General features: G+C 70.0%; 2 protein-coding genes and 1 long non-coding RNA gene across 3 annotated transcripts; 1 reads left to right on the top strand and 2 right to left on the bottom strand.

Moving 5' to 3' along the window:
* LOC143171443 (uncharacterized) lies at positions 1–1,822 on the bottom strand. The gene is made up of 3 exons (XR_012997195.1): positions 1,184–1,822; positions 666–756; positions 1–558 (listed from the first exon to the last, which is right to left on the bottom strand). It is a non-coding gene; the product is annotated as an uncharacterized LOC143171443 (long non-coding RNA).
* A 99-nt stretch (positions 1,823–1,921) lies between these two features.
* TESPA1 (thymocyte expressed, positive selection associated 1) lies at positions 1,922–4,579 on the bottom strand (the record flags this gene model as incomplete). Its single annotated transcript, XM_076360265.1, has 8 exons — positions 4,414–4,579; positions 4,291–4,333; positions 3,646–3,695; positions 3,401–3,454; positions 3,056–3,092; positions 2,861–2,944; positions 2,553–2,761; positions 1,922–2,289 (listed from the first exon to the last, which is right to left on the bottom strand). Coding segments are annotated over exons 1-8 (1,011 nt in total), but the record flags the coding sequence as incomplete, so codon positions are not given.
* Positions 4,580–10,952: 6,373 nt separating this feature from the next.
* Positions 10,953–17,036, top strand: PPP1R1A (protein phosphatase 1 regulatory inhibitor subunit 1A). Its single transcript, XM_076360344.1, has 7 exons — positions 10,953–11,080; positions 14,446–14,506; positions 15,543–15,580; positions 15,677–15,722; positions 16,009–16,212; positions 16,368–16,462; positions 16,975–17,036. Exons 1-6 carry the CDS (start codon positions 11,000–11,002, stop codon positions 16,460–16,462), a joined length of 525 nt encoding a protein of 174 aa, XP_076216459.1. The 5' UTR covers positions 10,953–10,999; the 3' UTR covers positions 16,975–17,036.

Here is a 17,036-nt window from a genome sequence, read left to right as displayed (position 1 = left end):
GGGAACTTTATTTCCAGCGTGCTGCTGGCTCTGCCTAGCAAACCCCCGTCCTAGTGTTACAGGCGCTGCAGCACGGGTGACCAACCGTGGCCAAAGTGCGAGTGATGTCCCCAAGAGCCAGGCGCGGGGGAGACGTCCCCGGTGCTGCCCCGGTGCAGCCACGGCCCCAGAACCAGCAGGTTGGGCAGAGGGGGGATGCCCGTGCCCCTCGGAGCAAAAGTCCTGAGTCAAAATGTTTTCTGTGCCAAACACCCACACGTGCACCCACATGTGCACCCGCACCCACACGTGCACCCACACACACACACACGTGTACAGGCAGTGCTCAGCCCTCGGCTGAGGATGGTCTCCGTGTCCGAAACATGGCGGTACGGTACGGTCCATCCAGCACCTTGCCGTGGCTCCTGCCGGCACCAGGGCAAGCCCAGGTCCTTCTGCGGTGGCCTCAGACCGTCTGGTCGGTGCCGTGGAGCCGGGCGGCGGGCGGCTGGCCGGGCACCGGCTCCTCCACGAAGCCGCTGCTGTCAGACTGCCCGCTGCTGGCGTGCAGCATGAAGCCTGGAGCAGGGGGACGGAGGGACACGGGGACACACACTGGCACCGGGCACCCGCTGGGATGGCCGCCCCTCTGCCCCCCAGGAGGACGGGAAAACCCTACGACTTACTTCTCCGGACCCCGACGGAGGGATGGAGGGACCGGCCGGCTTCCTTACAGGCATCGCCATCATCATCATCCTCCTCGCTGGCGCTCAGGACCTGCAGATGGGATGCAGCAGGGCTGGGTGAGGAGCTGCACCGGGTGAGTGTGTCGGTGCACACGTGTGCATGTGCAGAGGTGCATCAGTGCCTCTGTGCACAGCCATGCACCCCTGTGTGTGTGCAAGGATGCTTGCGCACATATGTGAGCCCACGCAGGCGTGCGCGCGTGTGCAGGAGCCGGCCATCGTGCCCGTGACCCCAGCTCCCCCCTGCAAGAGGCTCCATTTGAAGCTCTAAATCATTCAAACCTTAAAAGCCTAAGAACGCTCCGGGGACGTTTCCCACTCCAGCTCCTTCCCGCCCCACGCCGGCTCGCCCAGCATCACCCGCCAGCCAAAGGGTCCCCCTGCGCTGCTGCCCCCTGCTCCCAGCCCTCTCCTGCCCCCCACCCCTCTGCGCCCATCACCCGGGCATCGCCCCTCACCTCCTCCATCTCGAAGGAGTCCGCCGGCTCCTGACAGCCAGGACGGTGGGGCAAGGGGCCCTTCCCGGGGGGCTGCAGCCCTGGCGCATCCCCCTGCTGCGGCCCGGCATCCCTCAAGGGCCCCTCCCGGTGCCGGCCCCTGCTCCGCCGAGCCCGGTGGCTTCCAGCTCTTGGTGTGTCTGAGCCAGGGGAACGTGCCCCAGCGGGGTCCAGGGGGTCGCCCAGGTGGCACCCGCGGGACCCTGCCTTCCTCCTGGGGGAGGTCCCCCAGGAGCCGGAGCCGAAGCCGGAGTCCCCCTCGGATCCCAGCCCCTCTGTGTGCTCAGGGGTGACCCACACGCGGCCGGCATGGGGGGACAGGGGACCTGGCGTCAAGGACAAGGTGACATTCGCAGCAGCGTCTGACTGGTGCTCCTCCGTGCTGACCCGTCCTGCTCCCACTGGGCACAGAGCATCCCCGGCCCCCTGAGCCACCCCTGCAGGGCTGTCACCGCTCCCCCGACCATGGGGACAGGACCGTTCCAGGCATCCCCGTGCAGCACCCGCCGGCGTCCCCCCTGGGGCTGGCCTCGGGGACGGCTCCCACTCCCCTCGGCAGCACGCTGGGGCATCCGCAGCACCGTGATGGGGACACGCAGGGACACCCTGCACCAGCCACGGTGACGGCGGCACTGGGGGACCCCCCTTCGCTCCCCGCCAGTGCTGCACCGTCCCTGCACCCCCGTCCCTTCCCCAGCCCTCGAGGACATCGGCCGGGTCAAACCGAAACCGCTTCTCCCGCGCCCGCTCCAGCACCTCCTGCACCACCTTCCCCAGGGTGCTGGGCTGGCCGGTGGGCACGGTGGGCGCCCGGCCAGTCCCCCGCGGGCTGTCCTCGTCCCGCGGGGACGTGTAGAGGCACATGGTGGACACAGCCTTCTTCAGACGCTCCACGGGCGAGAGGGTGCAGGGCTGGGTGGGGGCGATGAGGATGTCGGGGACGTCGGGACAAGCCCAGGTGAGGCGGGAGGGGGAGATGCGCTGCACGGGGGTCCGCGAGACGTAGGAGTAGAGGCAGAAGAAAGCGTCGGCCGTGGCAGCCAGAGCCTGGACCTGCTGGAAGCGACCTGGGGGGCCAGGAGGAGATGGGGGGGGCGTCAGGGGGGCTGTGGGGTGAGGGATGCTCGGGGAGGCTGGGAGATGGGGCAGGGGGCTGCAGCAGGGGCAGGGTGGGCTGGGTGCATTCCCCCAGCTCATGCATGGGGAAACTGAGGCACGGGAGCATCTTTCCCACCACCCCAAAGGGGCAAAGCCCAGCCAGCATGGCGGATCCCATCCCACGTGTCGGTGTCTCCCCGGGCGGGGTCTTGGGAACCCAGGTGTCACTCACTGGCCAGCATCAGGCAGGGGTCCTCCATCTCCATGCGCCGCACTTGGGCCTTGAGGAAGAGCTGGAAGTCGATGCCCTTGGCGCGGGAAGGAGCCGAGAAGAAACGCGCGGGGATGCGGGCCACGGCCCCCGGCTCGCTCTGCACGAAGCCCAGGTTGTAGAGGATCTCCTCGGCGTCCGCCTGCCGCCAATCCAGGACCTCGGAGATGCTGCGGGGTGGGGGGCAGCCCCGGCTCAGCCCCACAGGGACAGGTCTCACAAGGGGGTGACCTGACACCCCCCCCCCCGAGACCCCCCCCAGCTCCTACCTGGAGCTGGTCTTGGTGGTGAGGCTGGAGAGGGCACTGGATGCCATGCTGTGCCCCAGGTTGAGGTGCTTGTTCCACAGAGCTCTGTGGCAGGGAGAGGGACGGGGCTGAGTGAAGGGGATGCTGCCAGCGGGATGCACGGGGACAGTGCCCCCAGCCCCCTACGCCAGCCTCCCCCGGGACCCAAAACCTCACCTGCCCGTGGCCTTGTCGCTCCCCGGTAGCAGAAGAGCTGGGAAAAGGGAGCAGAGAGGCGGCAGGGAGTGAGATGGGGCGTTTTGGGGATAGGTCCCACACTCGCCACCCTGGGAGATGTCCTTTCTGGCGGCCACAGCCCGGAGCCCGGGGGGACGCAGAGCTTGGGGACAGCCCAGCCCCACCGAAACCTTCCTGGAGAAAAAGCTACCGATGGTAGCTATCCCCCCGGGTCTGATCCTGCCTGTCCCTAGCTCCCCTGCCTCCACCGGGGCAGCTCTGCCCATGGGGTGACAGTGACACCGCAGGAGGGGACACCCCGGAGCGCCCAGGGTTCATTGGTACCTTCAGCTCCCAGGGTCAGGTCATCCTCGAAGCTGGTCCCGTTGCTCCCACACACTGCGAGAGAGCAAAGCCTTGCGAGGCGCGGGGACACCCAGAGCTGGGGACAGGTCTCAAGGTCCTCGGAGACCTCCCTGCCCATCGCCCTGCACCTCGCGCACAGCCCGCGGGCTGGGTGGGCTTTGGGGACGCGCAGGGACCACCAGCCTCAGCACCCCAGGAGAACCACGGGGGCAAAGCCGACGTACCGAAGGGGCCCGGCAAGCCCAGCTCCTCCGGCTGGACCTCCACCGATGACCTGCGTCAGAGCAAAACCCCGGTTACAGCCCCCCCCGCCCCCAGCCATGCCGGGGGGCTGGAGATGGGATGGGAGACCTGAGCACGACGGGACGGGAGGTGGGGACAGGGACACAGATGATGGGGCACAGGGCGAGAGCAAGGAGACGGCAGCCGGGCTTGCAGGCAGGTGCTCCATGGTGGGATGCTCAGGAAGGGGGTCCCCTCGGCAGACCCCCAATCCCAGGGACCCCAGATCCCCGGGAGACCCTGGAGACCCCCCCGGCATGGTGCTGGGGTTTTTCTCCCAGGAGGCACCCGCGTGACGCCTGGCGTGGGACAGGCACCCCGCGCCGGTGGCCCTGGCATGTGGCAGAGCCGCGGCCGGGTGCCACCTGCGCTTCCTGCGCGGGGGCGAGCAGGGAGCGGGGAGGGGGGGGGACACGCCGTCGTCCCGCCGGCACCCGCGCGCCTGCTCGGGTGCAACTTCCAGGAAGGGCCAAGCGTGAACATCGTCCCACCGCCCTTGCCGCCCCCGCGGTGACACCAAAATCCCCGTGGGAATGGCGTCGCGGCAGAGGCACCCCCAGGCTGCCCCCGCCTGCCCCCCGGCTCACCCGCACTCCTGCAGCCACGTCTCTATCTTGCTGGAGGGGCTTCCTGGGGGGACAGAAACACCCATGAGACGACCCAGCACGCGAGGACTCCCGTAACCATGTGCACCCCGGGGTCCCCCCGACCTTCAAGGAAGACGTCGTCCAGGTGGGGTGGCTGCGGCTCGTGGACGTCCTGCATGGCGGCAGCCGCCTCCTCCTCCACCACGGTGGTCCGCCAGCACCGGCTCTGCCTGGCCCACGCGCGCCGCTTCTCCCACGAGGAGGGGCTGAGCACCGACGTGCCCTCCATGGCCGCAGCGCCAGGCGGGCCGGGGGTCTCCCTGCAGGGACAGGAGAGCCGTGAAGATTTGGTGGGGGGGGTCTCCTCCACCTCCTGCCCATGGGGTGGGACAGTCGGGTGCTCCACGGGCAGGCGCAGGCTGGGTGGGCTCTGGGCATCCCAGGGATGCTCTGCCCCAGCCTGGGCATTGCCCTGGGTGCCGACGGGCACCCGCTGCACCCAGGGGCTGGAGGGGGACAGGGACGGAGCTGCCGGAGCAAACGGAAGAGCTGCCAGGGCCGAGATAAGGCGTGCAGAGCTGCACCACGGCTGGGCACGCACCAGGGCAGATGATGCAGATCTCCAGAGCCTGGACCTTCCCTGCTGGGGAACGGGCGCCTCTCCCCGCCAGCTGCCATAGGGAGGTGATTTCCAATCCCGTCCCCTCCCCGTCCTACAGCCCCCAAGCAAAGCGAGGGACCACGTCCCCAAGGAGTCCCCTGGTCCCGAAGGACCTGAGGGATCCCAGGCTCCCGGCACCCAGCTCCTGCGCGACTCCGTGGCACCCACTGAGGACACCTGGTCCCTCATCCTCTGCCCTCCCCAGCACAGGTCCTGGCTGGGGACAAGGACCCCCCAGCCCGGGCAGACCCCTGCAGCCACAGGGGATGGGTTTCTCGAGCCGCCCGCCTGCTCCGGCCACACGTCCCTATGGCTGAGCGCTGCCAGAGCGGGAGCATCCCGGTCCAGCCATCACCCGAGCGCTGCCGGAGCAGGAGCGTCCCCATCCAGCCATCTCCCGCGGCACCAGCATCCTGGTCCAGCCGTCACCCACCGCACGGGTGAGGAGGGAAACGCTTTGCAGAGCCACCACGGTGCCGGCTCCGCATGCCCAAGGCCAGAGCGGTTCATCCCCCACCCCACGGCGCCGTGCAGCAGCCGCGCCGAAAGTCCCCAGCGGAGGGACGGCATCTTGTCACCATTTCCCCATTTCACCTCTTGCCGGGCAGGGTGTGGGACGGGGTGAAGCCCCGGGCAGGACCTGGCAGCACCCGCCTGGGCCACCCCAGACCCCCGCGATGCTCAGGGCTGGGACGTCACCTCCGGGCACCGGGCTGGGGGGGCTGGGGGCGTTCAGGGAGCAGCGGCCTCGTAGCCGAGCTCTTCATTGAGGCCACATCCAGCCCGCCCAGGGCACGTGGCCGGGTGCTTTCCCCATCCGAGCCCCTCGGGAGCCGCAGCCCCAGGAGATGCTGCGATCGCCCCGTGTGAGCGTTAACGGCCCCCGGCCCCCCTGGGCTGACCCGGCCCCCCCAGGCTGACCCAGCCCTGGGGGGGGGCAAAGGGGCTTTGCAGAGCCCAGCGAGGGGCCGCGGCGCACGGGACCATGGATGGGGGGACCAGGCCAGGGCTCATTTGTCCTGCCACGTCCCGGAGCATCCCAGCCCCGTCCCCTGCTGCCCCCAGCCCCGTCCCCCTCAGCCCCCCTGGTCCCCACTCCGCTCCCCGTCCCTTTGCTGCAACAAAAGAGTTTTCCCTTTGCTCCAGATACGGGAATCGTCTCTCCCAGATGCCCGGAGTTCCCATCACCCCCACGGCCCCATCTCCTCCCCCCCAAACCCAGGTCCATCCACCTCCTGCTCTTCCGCTCTCCATCCCAGGCCCCACCCCCAACCCCTGCAGCCCCTCCTGGGGCAAAACCACCCCCAAACCCTTCCGCGTGGCTCCGGCACTCACCGGCGCGGGGGGCAGCCGGGCAGCCCCGTCGAGCGCTGCCTACCTCCGGCGAGGGGCCATCAGCCGTGGCGTCCTGCCGCCCCGCCGCCGCGCCCGGCCCCCGGCGGCATCTGTCGTCATCAAGGAGGGAGGAAACTCATCTGTTTTGAAGAGGAAATTAAAAAAATCAACAGCGAAACCTCAAACGTTGACCCACATCCGCTACCACAACGGGAAAAACTTAATGAGCTGCCGACGTGGGCGAGGGTGGCTAATAATAGCCCGGGTGCCAATCAAGACACCCAGGTCGCCCTTGCCATGGGCGAAAGGGCACCCACCTTCTGGAGGGGTCCCCTGCACCCAGCCTGCTCCGAGGGTGGCTGTGACACCCCAACGGGGGGTCCTGAGGCCCCGAGGCCTCCTCGGTGGCCGATGCCGGGTCCCCAAACAGCACGAGGCGCCGGGTGGGTTTTGCACGGGGGATGCGAGGAGGAGGAGGGTGCTTTACTTCGCACCCCGCAGCGCCTGGCTCCCTCCCGGCCGAGCATCCCCGGGGTCCGGCACACCGTGCCAAGCTGCCGATGCCACCGTGCCGATAAGGGAGCGCTGGACGGGCGTGCGGCACGCGCGGCTTATCGCTGGCCAGCCGGGAGAGTCCAGCGTGGCCCCGATAAGGGGACTCAAAGCAGCTCTGCCCAGGGGGGGTGAGCCGGGCTGGGGTGGCCCTTGGGGTGACGGGTAAAGCCACCCCAGGCTCGAAGGGTGGCAAGGGAGTGATGGAGGCCGTTCCCCCTGTGGGTTATTTGCCAAGCCGGGACGGCATCTTCAATCCCACCTTCCAGCATCTCCTCCAGCGCCGGGATAAAAGCACCCAGCGATGAGGACGGCCCCACCGAGGACATCTTCAACGCGGGGACAGCACTCACCTCCAGCGGGGAGATCGCGGTCACTGAGGGGACATCCCTGGTCCCTCATCCGCACCTCTGGGTCCCCTGGGAGCCGGGTTTCAGCACTAATCGCAGCAGGCAGCCCGGGCGCTGCCCCAGCACGAGCCACGATCCCGTCAAAAAAGGCAAGGAAGCTCCCGGCACAGCGCTGGCCGGGAATGGTGCTGCCCGCGGGAGGGATATTTTTAGCCTGCGAGTGTTTGCGGATAAAGCCCTGAGTTAACCGCTCCTTCAGCCTGCCCGGGGTTTCGGGGGGGGGGGGACGGGGACGGACCCGGATGACCCGGGAGTCGCTTCGCCCGGCACATCCCCGGCGAAGGATGGAGCACGTTCCCCGCTCGGCATCGCCCCTCGTCTGGCCCCGCTCCAGGGTGGGAGAGGGAAAACGGCCTCGTTCTGCTCCCCGGTCGCATCCAGCACCCGCGACCCGGCAGGGATGCCCTGGGGGGGGGGGGGGGGCACGGACCCAAAGGCCAGGGCACATCACGTTTAATGACCGAGGGACCCGGGATGCCGCTGGGGTCCGAATATTGCTATTTCTGGCCCTGACAGCAGCCCGGGGGGGGGGGGCTCCCAGTTTAACCACGATCCTGGGGCAAAACGTCACCCCACCCCCCCCCCCATATTTCACATGCGTTGCCGTCCTCAAGCCCACTTCCATCGCACATTGCCCTCGGCTGCGCACGCCCAGCATCGCCGCGCCGGCATCCGGACCCCGAGCAGGAGCTGGCCCGTGGTCCATCCTCCATCTCTCCCGGTTATTCCCCTCTGCAAACGCCTTCGCTGGGTGCCTGCACGGCTCTGAAGGTGCTTTTACCTCCCCGCCGGCCCCCCCCCTCGAGCCTTTTTTACCCCAGCAGAAGCAGCCCCAGCCGCGAGGAGCCAGGATGCTTAGACTGGATCAAAGCCGGGAAGGGTTTTCCCGTAAAAGCCTGGCGAGGAGCGAAATGACTGTGGGCAGAGTGAGGGTGGGCAGGGGGATGCGCAGGGATGGGGACCCCCCCATCGCTCACCAGTCATGGGGGTCCCCGGGGAGGAGGGGGCCCCACGTCCAGGGGAGCGGGGACCCCAAAGGCAAAGCAGCCGAAGCAGCTCTGCCCCTCGGGGTGGAGGAGGGGGGTGGCAGCCGCATGGAGCATCCCTGCAGGGGGGAGACCCAGGACCGGGCAGGATTAAACCCCGGGAGGAGGGGCAGCCCACTGGGGGGGGGGGTCGCCAAGTGCAGCTGGGGGAACAGGGGGCCGGGGGGGGCACGGCAGCACGAAGCGGCTCTTCAGCGAGTGCTTTTTGCATCAATAATTAACGGCGGCTGCATCACGTCGGAGCAGGACACCAGGACATGGCCCCGGGGAGCTGCTGGGATCGGGCTGGGGGGGGGGGGTGTCGAGCAGGGGTTTGGGTGGTCCCGCTGCCTTTTCACACCCTGGGCCAGTCCGGAGAGCACCCCGGTCCACCAGCGGCAGCAGCACCCTTGCCCGGACCCCCAGCACCCTGCGGCCTCACGCTGCCCACAGCGTGCCCTTCCCGTGCTGCCCCGGTCGTCGTCCCCCCCCCGTGGGGACACCCCAGTGCCCGCTCCGTGCCCGGCGGGGGGCACGGCCGGGGCACCCAGGGGATCAGGCAGCCCCCGCCGCTGCCCCCCCTTCCTGCCTGACCTAGTTAGCGAATTCCTCCTGCCAGATCCCGGCAGCAGCCGCCCGGGCCTCCTGCCTGCATGAATAAGTGATGGGACACGCATTTATGGCTGCTGCGGCGGGGCCCCCCCGGCCCCCCCACGTCACCCGGGGCCCTCCCCTCCCTGCCCCAAGTTCTGGGAGCTTTGCTTGGGGGGGGGGGGGGGGGTAGGGGTGCATGGGATACGGGGGTGCATCGTGCTTGGGGGGTGCAGCCCTGCGCAGGAGACCCGGGGCAGAGTGGGTGGTGGCAGGGTGGGTGGTGGCAGCCCCCCACATGGGGTGGGGGCACCCTGCAGACCCCCACCCTGTGCCCCCCCCGGGGATGATGCTCGCCCCCACCCTGTCCCTAAATCATTCACCCTCTTTTTTAGGGCGGCCCCACCAGCTCGTTGCCTGCAGCATCCGTGTCCCCAGGACGCCCAGGCCCCCAGTGGCCGCCCCTTCCCTCTGTCCGTCCGTCTGTCCTGCCCACCAGCATAGGTTCGACCCATGTCCCCTCCCGGGCCACCGGGGCCAAACCACCACCACCCTGCCGGCACCCCACCTCGGACGCAGCCAGCCGGGGGCCGACGTCGTGCCAAGAGCCCCCTCCTTGTCCTGCAATTAATGGCCTCGTTAGGACAGACGGACGGACAAGGGGATGCAGGGCTGGCCACCGTGAGGGGGGGACGGTCCCCGAGAGCTGCTGGCCGCGTCCCCAGCCGGGAGGGCTGGGAGGCCGAGAACAGGCGATCGATGTGAAAGCCGCCCCGTGTCGAAACGGGCGCTGCCGGACTTTGCCCGCGCCCTGCCTGCACCTGCCGGGGCCTCCCGGAAAGTCCCCCCCGCCCCCCCCGCAGGTGCCTGTCCGTGTCCTTGTCACCCTGCCCCGGGAGGTGGCTCTTGCCCCGTCCCTGCCAGGCTCTGACCCGTGTGCACGTGCGCACGTGCGGGGGTGCACGTGTGGGGGGCGTGGGGGTGCACGGGTGGGGGTGCACGGGTGGGGGGTGCACGGGTGGGGGGTGCATGGGTGGGGGTGTCTGCATGCGCACGCACACGTGCCTGCAGGTGTGCACACCCCCCCCCCTTTGCACGTGATGGGGCGCGCGTGTGCGTGCGCACACGTGTCTGTCGGCATGTGCGTGCGTGTGTGTGAGTGTGTCCGAGCGTGCAAGAGCGTGCGCCTGTCTATCGGTGCCTGTCCCTGTGTCCGCCTGTCCTGGTGTCCATCTCCCTCTGTCTGACTGTCCCACTGCTCGTGCGTCTGTCCCCGCAGGCGTCACCGTGTGTCACCGTGTCCCGATGCCCGTGTCCGGGTGTGTATCCTGGTGTCTGTCAGTCCAGGTGTGTGCCCGTGTGTCCATGTGCCTGTCTGTGTGTCCGTCCCTGCGTCCGTGTGTCACCCATGTGTCTGTCCCGGCGTCCCTTTGTCCACGTGCCTCTGCGCCCCAATGTCTGTCCCAGTGTCTGTCCCGCTGTCTCTCTGTCTGTCCCAGGGCCCGTCTGTGTGTCTGTCCCTGTGTCCTGGGGTCTGTCCTTGTGTCCCAGGGTCTGTCCTTGTGTCCCAGGGTCTGTCTGTGTGTTCATCCTTGTGTCCGCGTGTCTGTCCCTGTGTCCAGGGTCTGTCCGTGTGTCCGTCTTTGTGTCCATGTGTCTGTCCCTGTGTCCCAGGGCCCATTCGTGTATCCGTCCTTGTGTCCGCGTGTCTGTCCCTGTGTCCAGGGTCTGTCCGTGTGTCCATCTTTGTGTCCATGTGTCTGTCCCTGTGTCCCAGGGCCCATTCGTGTGTCCGTCCCTGTGTCCGCGTGTCTGTCCCTGTGTCCAGGGTCTGTCCGTGTGTCCGTCCTCGTGCCCATGTGTCTGTCCCTGTGTCCATGTGTCCGTCCCAGTGTCCCGGCGCACGGTCCCGGTGTCCATCCCTGTGTCCCTGCGTCTGTCCCGGCAGGTCCCTCCGTCCGTCCGTGTGCGCCGCGGGCGGCGACCGGGACCGGGGGACCTGGGACCGGGGACCTGGGACCGGGGCGGGGCGGGGCCGGAGATGGGCGTGGCAGGGGCGGGGGCAGGGCGGGGCGGCCCGGGCAGGGCCGGGAGCCGCCGGGAGCCGCCGGGAGCCGCCGGAGCCGCCGCCCGCCATGGAGCCCAACAGCCCCCGCAAGATCCAGTTCACGGTGCCGCTGCTGGAGCCGCACCTCGACCCGGAGGCGGCCGAGCAGGTGGGGGGGGGGGACACCGGGCACCGGGGGGGGGGACGGGACGGGGGACGACACCGCGGGGGGACCGGGGCTGCACCGGGGCTGCGCGGCTGGGGGGGCGCGGCGGGAGCCGGGTGGTCCTGCCCGGGGGGGGGGGGGGGCGCACCGGGCGGTGCGGGAGGCTGCGGGTACGGGAAGGGCACGGTGAGGGCACCGGCAGCGGGGCACGGCCCGTGGGGGGGGGGGGCCACCGAGCAGCCCCGGTGCCACCGCCGCGGTGTCGGGGCGGTGACAGCACCCCTGGGTGCGGGGAGACGGGGCGCGCGGCGGTGGGTGACACGGGGACGGCTGCGGCGTGGGAGGACGCGCCCGGGCGCTGCCAGGTGGGTGCAGTCCCCCCCCGGTACCGGGGACACCGCGAGGACACCCCCAGTGCCACCCCCCGCCGCCCGGCAGAGCAGCCCCCACTGCAGCCCAGCACCCCAAGCACCTCCGGGGGCTCGGGGATGCCCGCCCCCCCCCCCCGGGCGGGACGGGGTGGCGGTGGGGACCGAGGTGGCGGTGGGGACCGAGGTGGCGGTGCCAGGGCCATGTGCTGGCTCAGCACGACGACAACGGGGCCATACCGGGGCGGGTGTAGGGTTACGGCCCCCCCCCCCCGGGGCCCTCCAGCCCTTGCTCAACCCCTGGTCCCACTGGAGGGGATCCCAGAATAGCAGCGGGGACGGGATGGCCCGGCCGGGGGACGCGGCAGGGCTGCCCGCAGGCAGCCGGGGACACCCCCCCCCCCGGCAGCCTGACCCCTCTCTCTGCCCACCTCGCCCCCCTCCCGCCGTGTCCCCCAGCCCCAGGGGCTGGAGGGGACAAGAGGGGTCCTGGGAGGCCGCACCGAGGTCTTCGTCATCGCCAGGCGTGGGAAGCTCTGCGGGGGCTTGAGGATGCTGATGAGGGGTGGGGGGGCTCCAGCCGGGGGGTCCCAGCCATCCCCCCCCCCCCCCTCCCGACCAGGCTGGAGGTCCCCGGCAGCCGGGTGGCTCCCAGCCGAGGAGCCCCTGCGTGCCAGCGGCGCGGAGGCGAGCACGGGCCGTCTACCCGGCGAGCATCTCGCTGTCGCTAAATACGGCCACGCACCATCTGGGGCTGCCGCATGGCTCATTTGCAGCGTGGCCCCCCCAGGAGCGAGGGTGAGAGCCGGGGGGGGGGGGGGGGGCGGTGCTGCCAGGGGGTGGGCGCGGGACCCCCGTCACCCGCCTCGGCTGCAGCGAGGAGCAGGGGTGCCCACGTCTCACCTCCCGTCACAGCCAGGCTACGGGGGCGCTCGGGGAGCCTGCCCTGGGGAGTCCCCTGCCCATCCCTGCCTCAGTTTCCCCAACCAGAGGAGTTGGGAGCCCTGATTCGGCAGCGCTTGGCGGTACGGCAGGGCCCCGACAGCCAGCCCCGTGTGGCGGCAGCAGGTGACGATGCTGATGTCCCCTCCCTGGGTCTACAGCTCCTCGTTTTTGGGGCGTCCCTGCAGGGAAAGACCTGATGTGGGTTCCCCTCGGCGGGGGCTCGCACTGACAGAGGACTCGGCCGTGTCAGCCCCTTGCCAGCCTGCGGCACGGTGTCTCCACGCCCTGCAGGGTTGTCCCCAAGCCTGTCCAGCCCCACCCTCCAAAAGGACCTTGTCCCCGTGGACCTTCACCCTCAGAATCCTCCGTGTCCCCACAGGTCCTGCAGCTCCTTGACCCCCGCCTCTGCCAAGAGCATCCGTCTGCCCTGGCTCTCCTGGGTGCCACCCATGGGTGCCAGGCCTGGCCCAGGGCTTTGCCCGCCATTTCTGCCCAGGTGCCCAAGTCCACCCTGAGCACAGCATGTCCCCAAGGCTGGGGGGGACAGTCCGGGGGCGTTTGCTCCGTCATGCTGAGAGATGAGCTGCACCCATCCCCTTCCCATCCCCGATCCCGTTCTGGTCCCCGATCCCGTTCCCATCCCAGCTTCCCCCCGGGATCACACCCCCCGCCCCAGATCCGGAGGGAGCAGCCCCCCCCCAGCGATGCTGCGCCCGCCGCAGGCTGCCGGGGCCGGGCTCCTGCCGCTCTCGGCCGTGGCGCTTCTTAATCGATGGTGGAGATTGATCTAAAAATAGCAGCGGCAGGAGAGCGCGGCGCCCCGGCCAAGCTGGGGGGGGAGGGAGGGATGGAGGGAGGGAGGACCGGAGCATCCCTCGCCGGGGCGTCAGGGCGGGAGCCGCCCGGACACCTGGGTCCCCTGCCCGGTCCGGAACGGGAAGGGGAGCGCAGCTCAGGGTGCTCGGCTCCGCCTGGGTGACCTTCAGCGGGTGACACGGGTGTCCCCCACGCCATCCCCATGCCGGGGGGCGCAGCCCTCCCCCACACCCGGGGGGGGAGGTTTCGGAGGTGCTAGAGCAGCCCGGGGGTGGCTCTGGCTTCCCCGGGGTCCATCACTAGGGGTTGCAGGGCCGGATCCAGCCCTGGGGGGGAGCCCGGCCCATCCCAGCCCCATCGCTGGGTGTCGGGGGGTTGGGGGGGGGGCAGTTGAACCCCGACCCCGGAGCGGGGAGCTCGTCAGCGGGTCCCTGGTGGGGAGAGGGCGATTCCCGGCGATTCCCGGCTCCCTCTAATCTCCGTTTAAAATCCAGATCGCGGGTTTCTATGGCAACGGGGCCGACACGGAGAAGATGCGCCGGGGGGGCCGGGGGAGGTGGGGAGGGGGCTTCGTCCGCCCGCCCTGCCGCTCACCCGCCTCATTAGCATCTCATCAGCATCTCATTAGGCATCCCGCCTCATTAGGGACTCCTCGCTGGGAAATTTGTTTTTCGAAGCAACTCAGTTAGTGGGTCAGTGGGGAAAGGGGGCGAGGGAGCGCCCGCAGGGCGCGGTGTCACCGCTGTCACCGCTGCCACCGCTGCCACCGGACATGGCCACGCCACGGCCACGCCGCGGCCACCGAATCCTCCAGCAGGGCCACAAACCCCCCCCCCCCGAAGGCACCGAGGGGGGGACGTGGGGCAGGAGCAGCCCGGGATGCTCCAGGTGACCTTGGGCAAGGACACTGTGCCCGCGGAGGAAGGGCAGGGCCCCCGCGGTGTCACCCCACCGATGTCCCCGAGCTCTTCCCGGGGCTGGGGTATAATTAGCTCCCGGCTGTCGTTAGGGCTGGCTGGGAGATGTTGATTTAAAGGACACGTGTGTCCGGCCGCGGGAGCCACTGGGCTCAGGGCCCCGGCCAGCGCCCTCCGTCCCCATGGGGCCACCACCGCCCCAGGCACAAGGACATCGGGGCGGGGGGGGGGGGGGGGTGTCTCGGTGTTGGCGGGGCTCCGGGTGGGCGTGATGGGGTTCGGGGTGCAGCCGTGGGTCCTGACTCTCTCCTGTCCCCCCCAGATCCGGAGGCGCCGACCGACTCCTGCCAACCTGGTCCTGAGCAGCGACCAGTCGTCCCCAGGTGGGTCCTGGCACATGTCACCCCTGTCACCCTGGGCTCCAGCCCACCCAGGGACCCCCCTACAGGGTGCTCAGGGACCCCCCATACATGATGCTCAGGGACCCCCCCGTACATGGTGCTCAGGACCACAGCACACTGGTTGCAGCGGGACTCATCCTGCAACCTGGCACAGCGGCACCCCGTGTCCCCCACCCTGGGACTGTCCCCACGTCCCACCCAGCCCGGCTCAGCCCCTGCCCTCCCCGCCCCAGGGCTGCGTTTCCAGGATCCGTCCCCAGGTCTCGCTCACCCCATCCATCTCCCGGGGGAAGCAGCTGCCCGTGACACCGCGCTGGCGACGCTGGCACGGGGCCACCCCTGCTGGCAGGGGACACCAGCTGTGACATTTAAGAGCTCCTTGGTCACTGGCCCAACCCGGCATGTGGCCTTTGGGGACGGGGTCTGATCGGGCTGGCAGCTGTGTCACAACCTCCCTCCCCGCCCCCCCCCCCCCCCGCCCCCCAGCTGGGTGGTTTCATCTGTCCCCTGCTTTGGGGACACCCCAGTGGCTGGGAGACTCTGTCCCCAAGTGCCACCTCCAGACCCTGTACCCACTCGGGGCAGCAGCTCTGGCTGTGAATAAAACAGCTCCGTGGGGTTGAGCATCTCCCTGGGGGGGCGGGGGGGGGGGGTTCAGGATGCGGCCCGGGGGCTGCCCAGCCTGTCCCCGTCCCCGGCGTGGGGACAGGGCTGAGCCACCGCCGGCCACCCTCTTCTGCCACCGTTTGTGGGACACGGCAGGGGATGGGATGCTGGTTCCCATGGCAATGCGGGGGGCAATGGAGATGCTGGGGCGGGGGGGGGAGGGAGTGTTGGGGGGAGCGGGACTGTCCCGACAGCACCCACAGCCACGCCGAGCACCCCGTGGGTGACGGACAGACCCAGCGGGGCCGGATCCACGTCAGGGGTGCGGGATGGAGCCCAGCACCCCGCGCCTGCCGCTGACCTCTGGTCCTTCTGACACCCTACCCCCCCCCCCCCCCCACTGCCCCCCCAGAGATCGATGAGGACCGGCTGCCCAACCCCCTGCTAAAGGTAGGTGCTGCCGCCATGGGGGGGGCTGCGGGGGGCCCCCAGCCCCCCGGGGTGCCCCCCCAGCCCCCGGCTCACGCGCCTCCCCTTCCCTCGCAGTCGGGTCTGGCCATGTCGCCCAGGCAGAGGAAGAAGGTTTCCCGCACCACCCGACCATGAAAGGTATTTGGGGGGGGGGGATGGGATGGGACAGGGGGGGGGACAGTCCCCCGGGTGCCACAGGGGACGGGCGGGTGGGACACCACGCCTTTGCACTGACCTTGGGGCCGCTGGGCTGTGCCCAGCCCGGGGCAGGAGCACGGCACACGGGGTCCGGGCATGGCGAATGCCACCGGAGGGGACGGGAAGCCACCAGGCTTGCTGGGCTGCGTCTCCCCGGTGTCACCGGGAGCGTGGGGACGGTCACCGCTGCCCCCCGCGTCCCCCCAGCGCCACTCCCTGCCTGGCAGAGCTGCAGATGATGGTGGAGCATCACCTGTGCAAGCAGGCGCAGGGCGAGGAGGAGGAGGAGGCGGCCGCCGCTGGCCAGGAGCGTGGTCCCGGCCACTGCCACCACGGTGACGCTGAGCACAGCCACAGCCCCGGCGGCACCTGCCCGCTGGCCACGCACGAGGGTGGCCCTGGCCCCGGCGAGCGTGAGTACCACTCCCCCCCAACACACCCCCGAGCCCCTTAACTCTGCTCCGGGAGCCTCTGCACACCCAGAGCCGGGAGGTTTGGGGTGCTGGGACGGTTTGTGGGGTGCAGCGGGGGGGGGCCGCGCTCACCCCCTGCCCCATGGCACCCACAGGGACCCATGGGGATGGGCGGCAAAGCCTGGCCGAGGAGGGCACCCATATAGCACCAAAGGAAGGCGCCGGCAAGGGTGCTGCCAGCAGCCAGTAGGTACGTACTGGGTGACACTGGGGTGACACTGGGACACTGGGGGGGACACTGGGACACTGTACTGGGACACTGAGAGGTTACTGGGACACTGGGGGGGTACAGGGACACTGTACTGGGGCACTGGGGGGGGCACTGGGACACTGGGGGGGTACAGGGACACTGTACTGGGGCACTGGGGGACACTGGGACACTGTACTGGGGCACTGGGGTGGACATTGGGACACTGTACTGGGGCACTGGGGGGTTACTGGGACACTGGGGGGGTACAGGGACACTGTACTGGGACACTGGGGGGGACACTGGGGGGGCACTGGGACACAAGGAGGTATCCTGGGCAGCATGCCAGGGAAGGGGACAGTGGCACGGGGCGAGGGTGGCACCGGGGACATGGCTCTGGCATTGCCAGGGATGGGGGCAGGGATCGGGGGGGGGGGGGGGGGGGGGGTCTTCTGCCGCAGGGACCCCCCGCCGCGGGGTCCCCGTCCCCCAGCATGGCTCCCCCCTGTCCCCAGGTGCCGGCGGCGGCAGGAGCGAGGCCGTGGCCCGGGCCGAAGGAGCCGAACGCAGCGTTATT

This window comes from Aptenodytes patagonicus, chromosome 27 (genome assembly GCF_965638725.1).
Source record: "Aptenodytes patagonicus chromosome 27, bAptPat1.pri.cur, whole genome shotgun sequence".
In the NCBI taxonomy this organism is placed as follows: Eukaryota; Metazoa; Chordata; class Aves; order Sphenisciformes; family Spheniscidae; genus Aptenodytes; species Aptenodytes patagonicus.
The sequence above is the reverse complement of the archived record's forward strand: the minus strand, read 5'-3'. Positions and strand labels throughout refer to the sequence as shown.

Excerpts from the sequence above, each read along its gene's own strand:
- PPP1R1A (XM_076360344.1), top strand. The coding sequence starts at position 11,000 with ATGGAGCCCAACAGCCCCCGCAAGATCCAGTTCACGGTGCCGCTGCTG. Across the intron at positions 14,507-15,542 it reads CAGCGACCAGTCGTCCCCAG|AGATCGATGAGGACCGGCTG; the intron begins GTGGGTCCTGGC and ends CTGCCCCCCCAG. Across the intron at positions 15,581-15,676 it reads TGCCCAACCCCCTGCTAAAG|TCGGGTCTGGCCATGTCGCC; the intron begins GTAGGTGCTGCC and ends CTTCCCTCGCAG.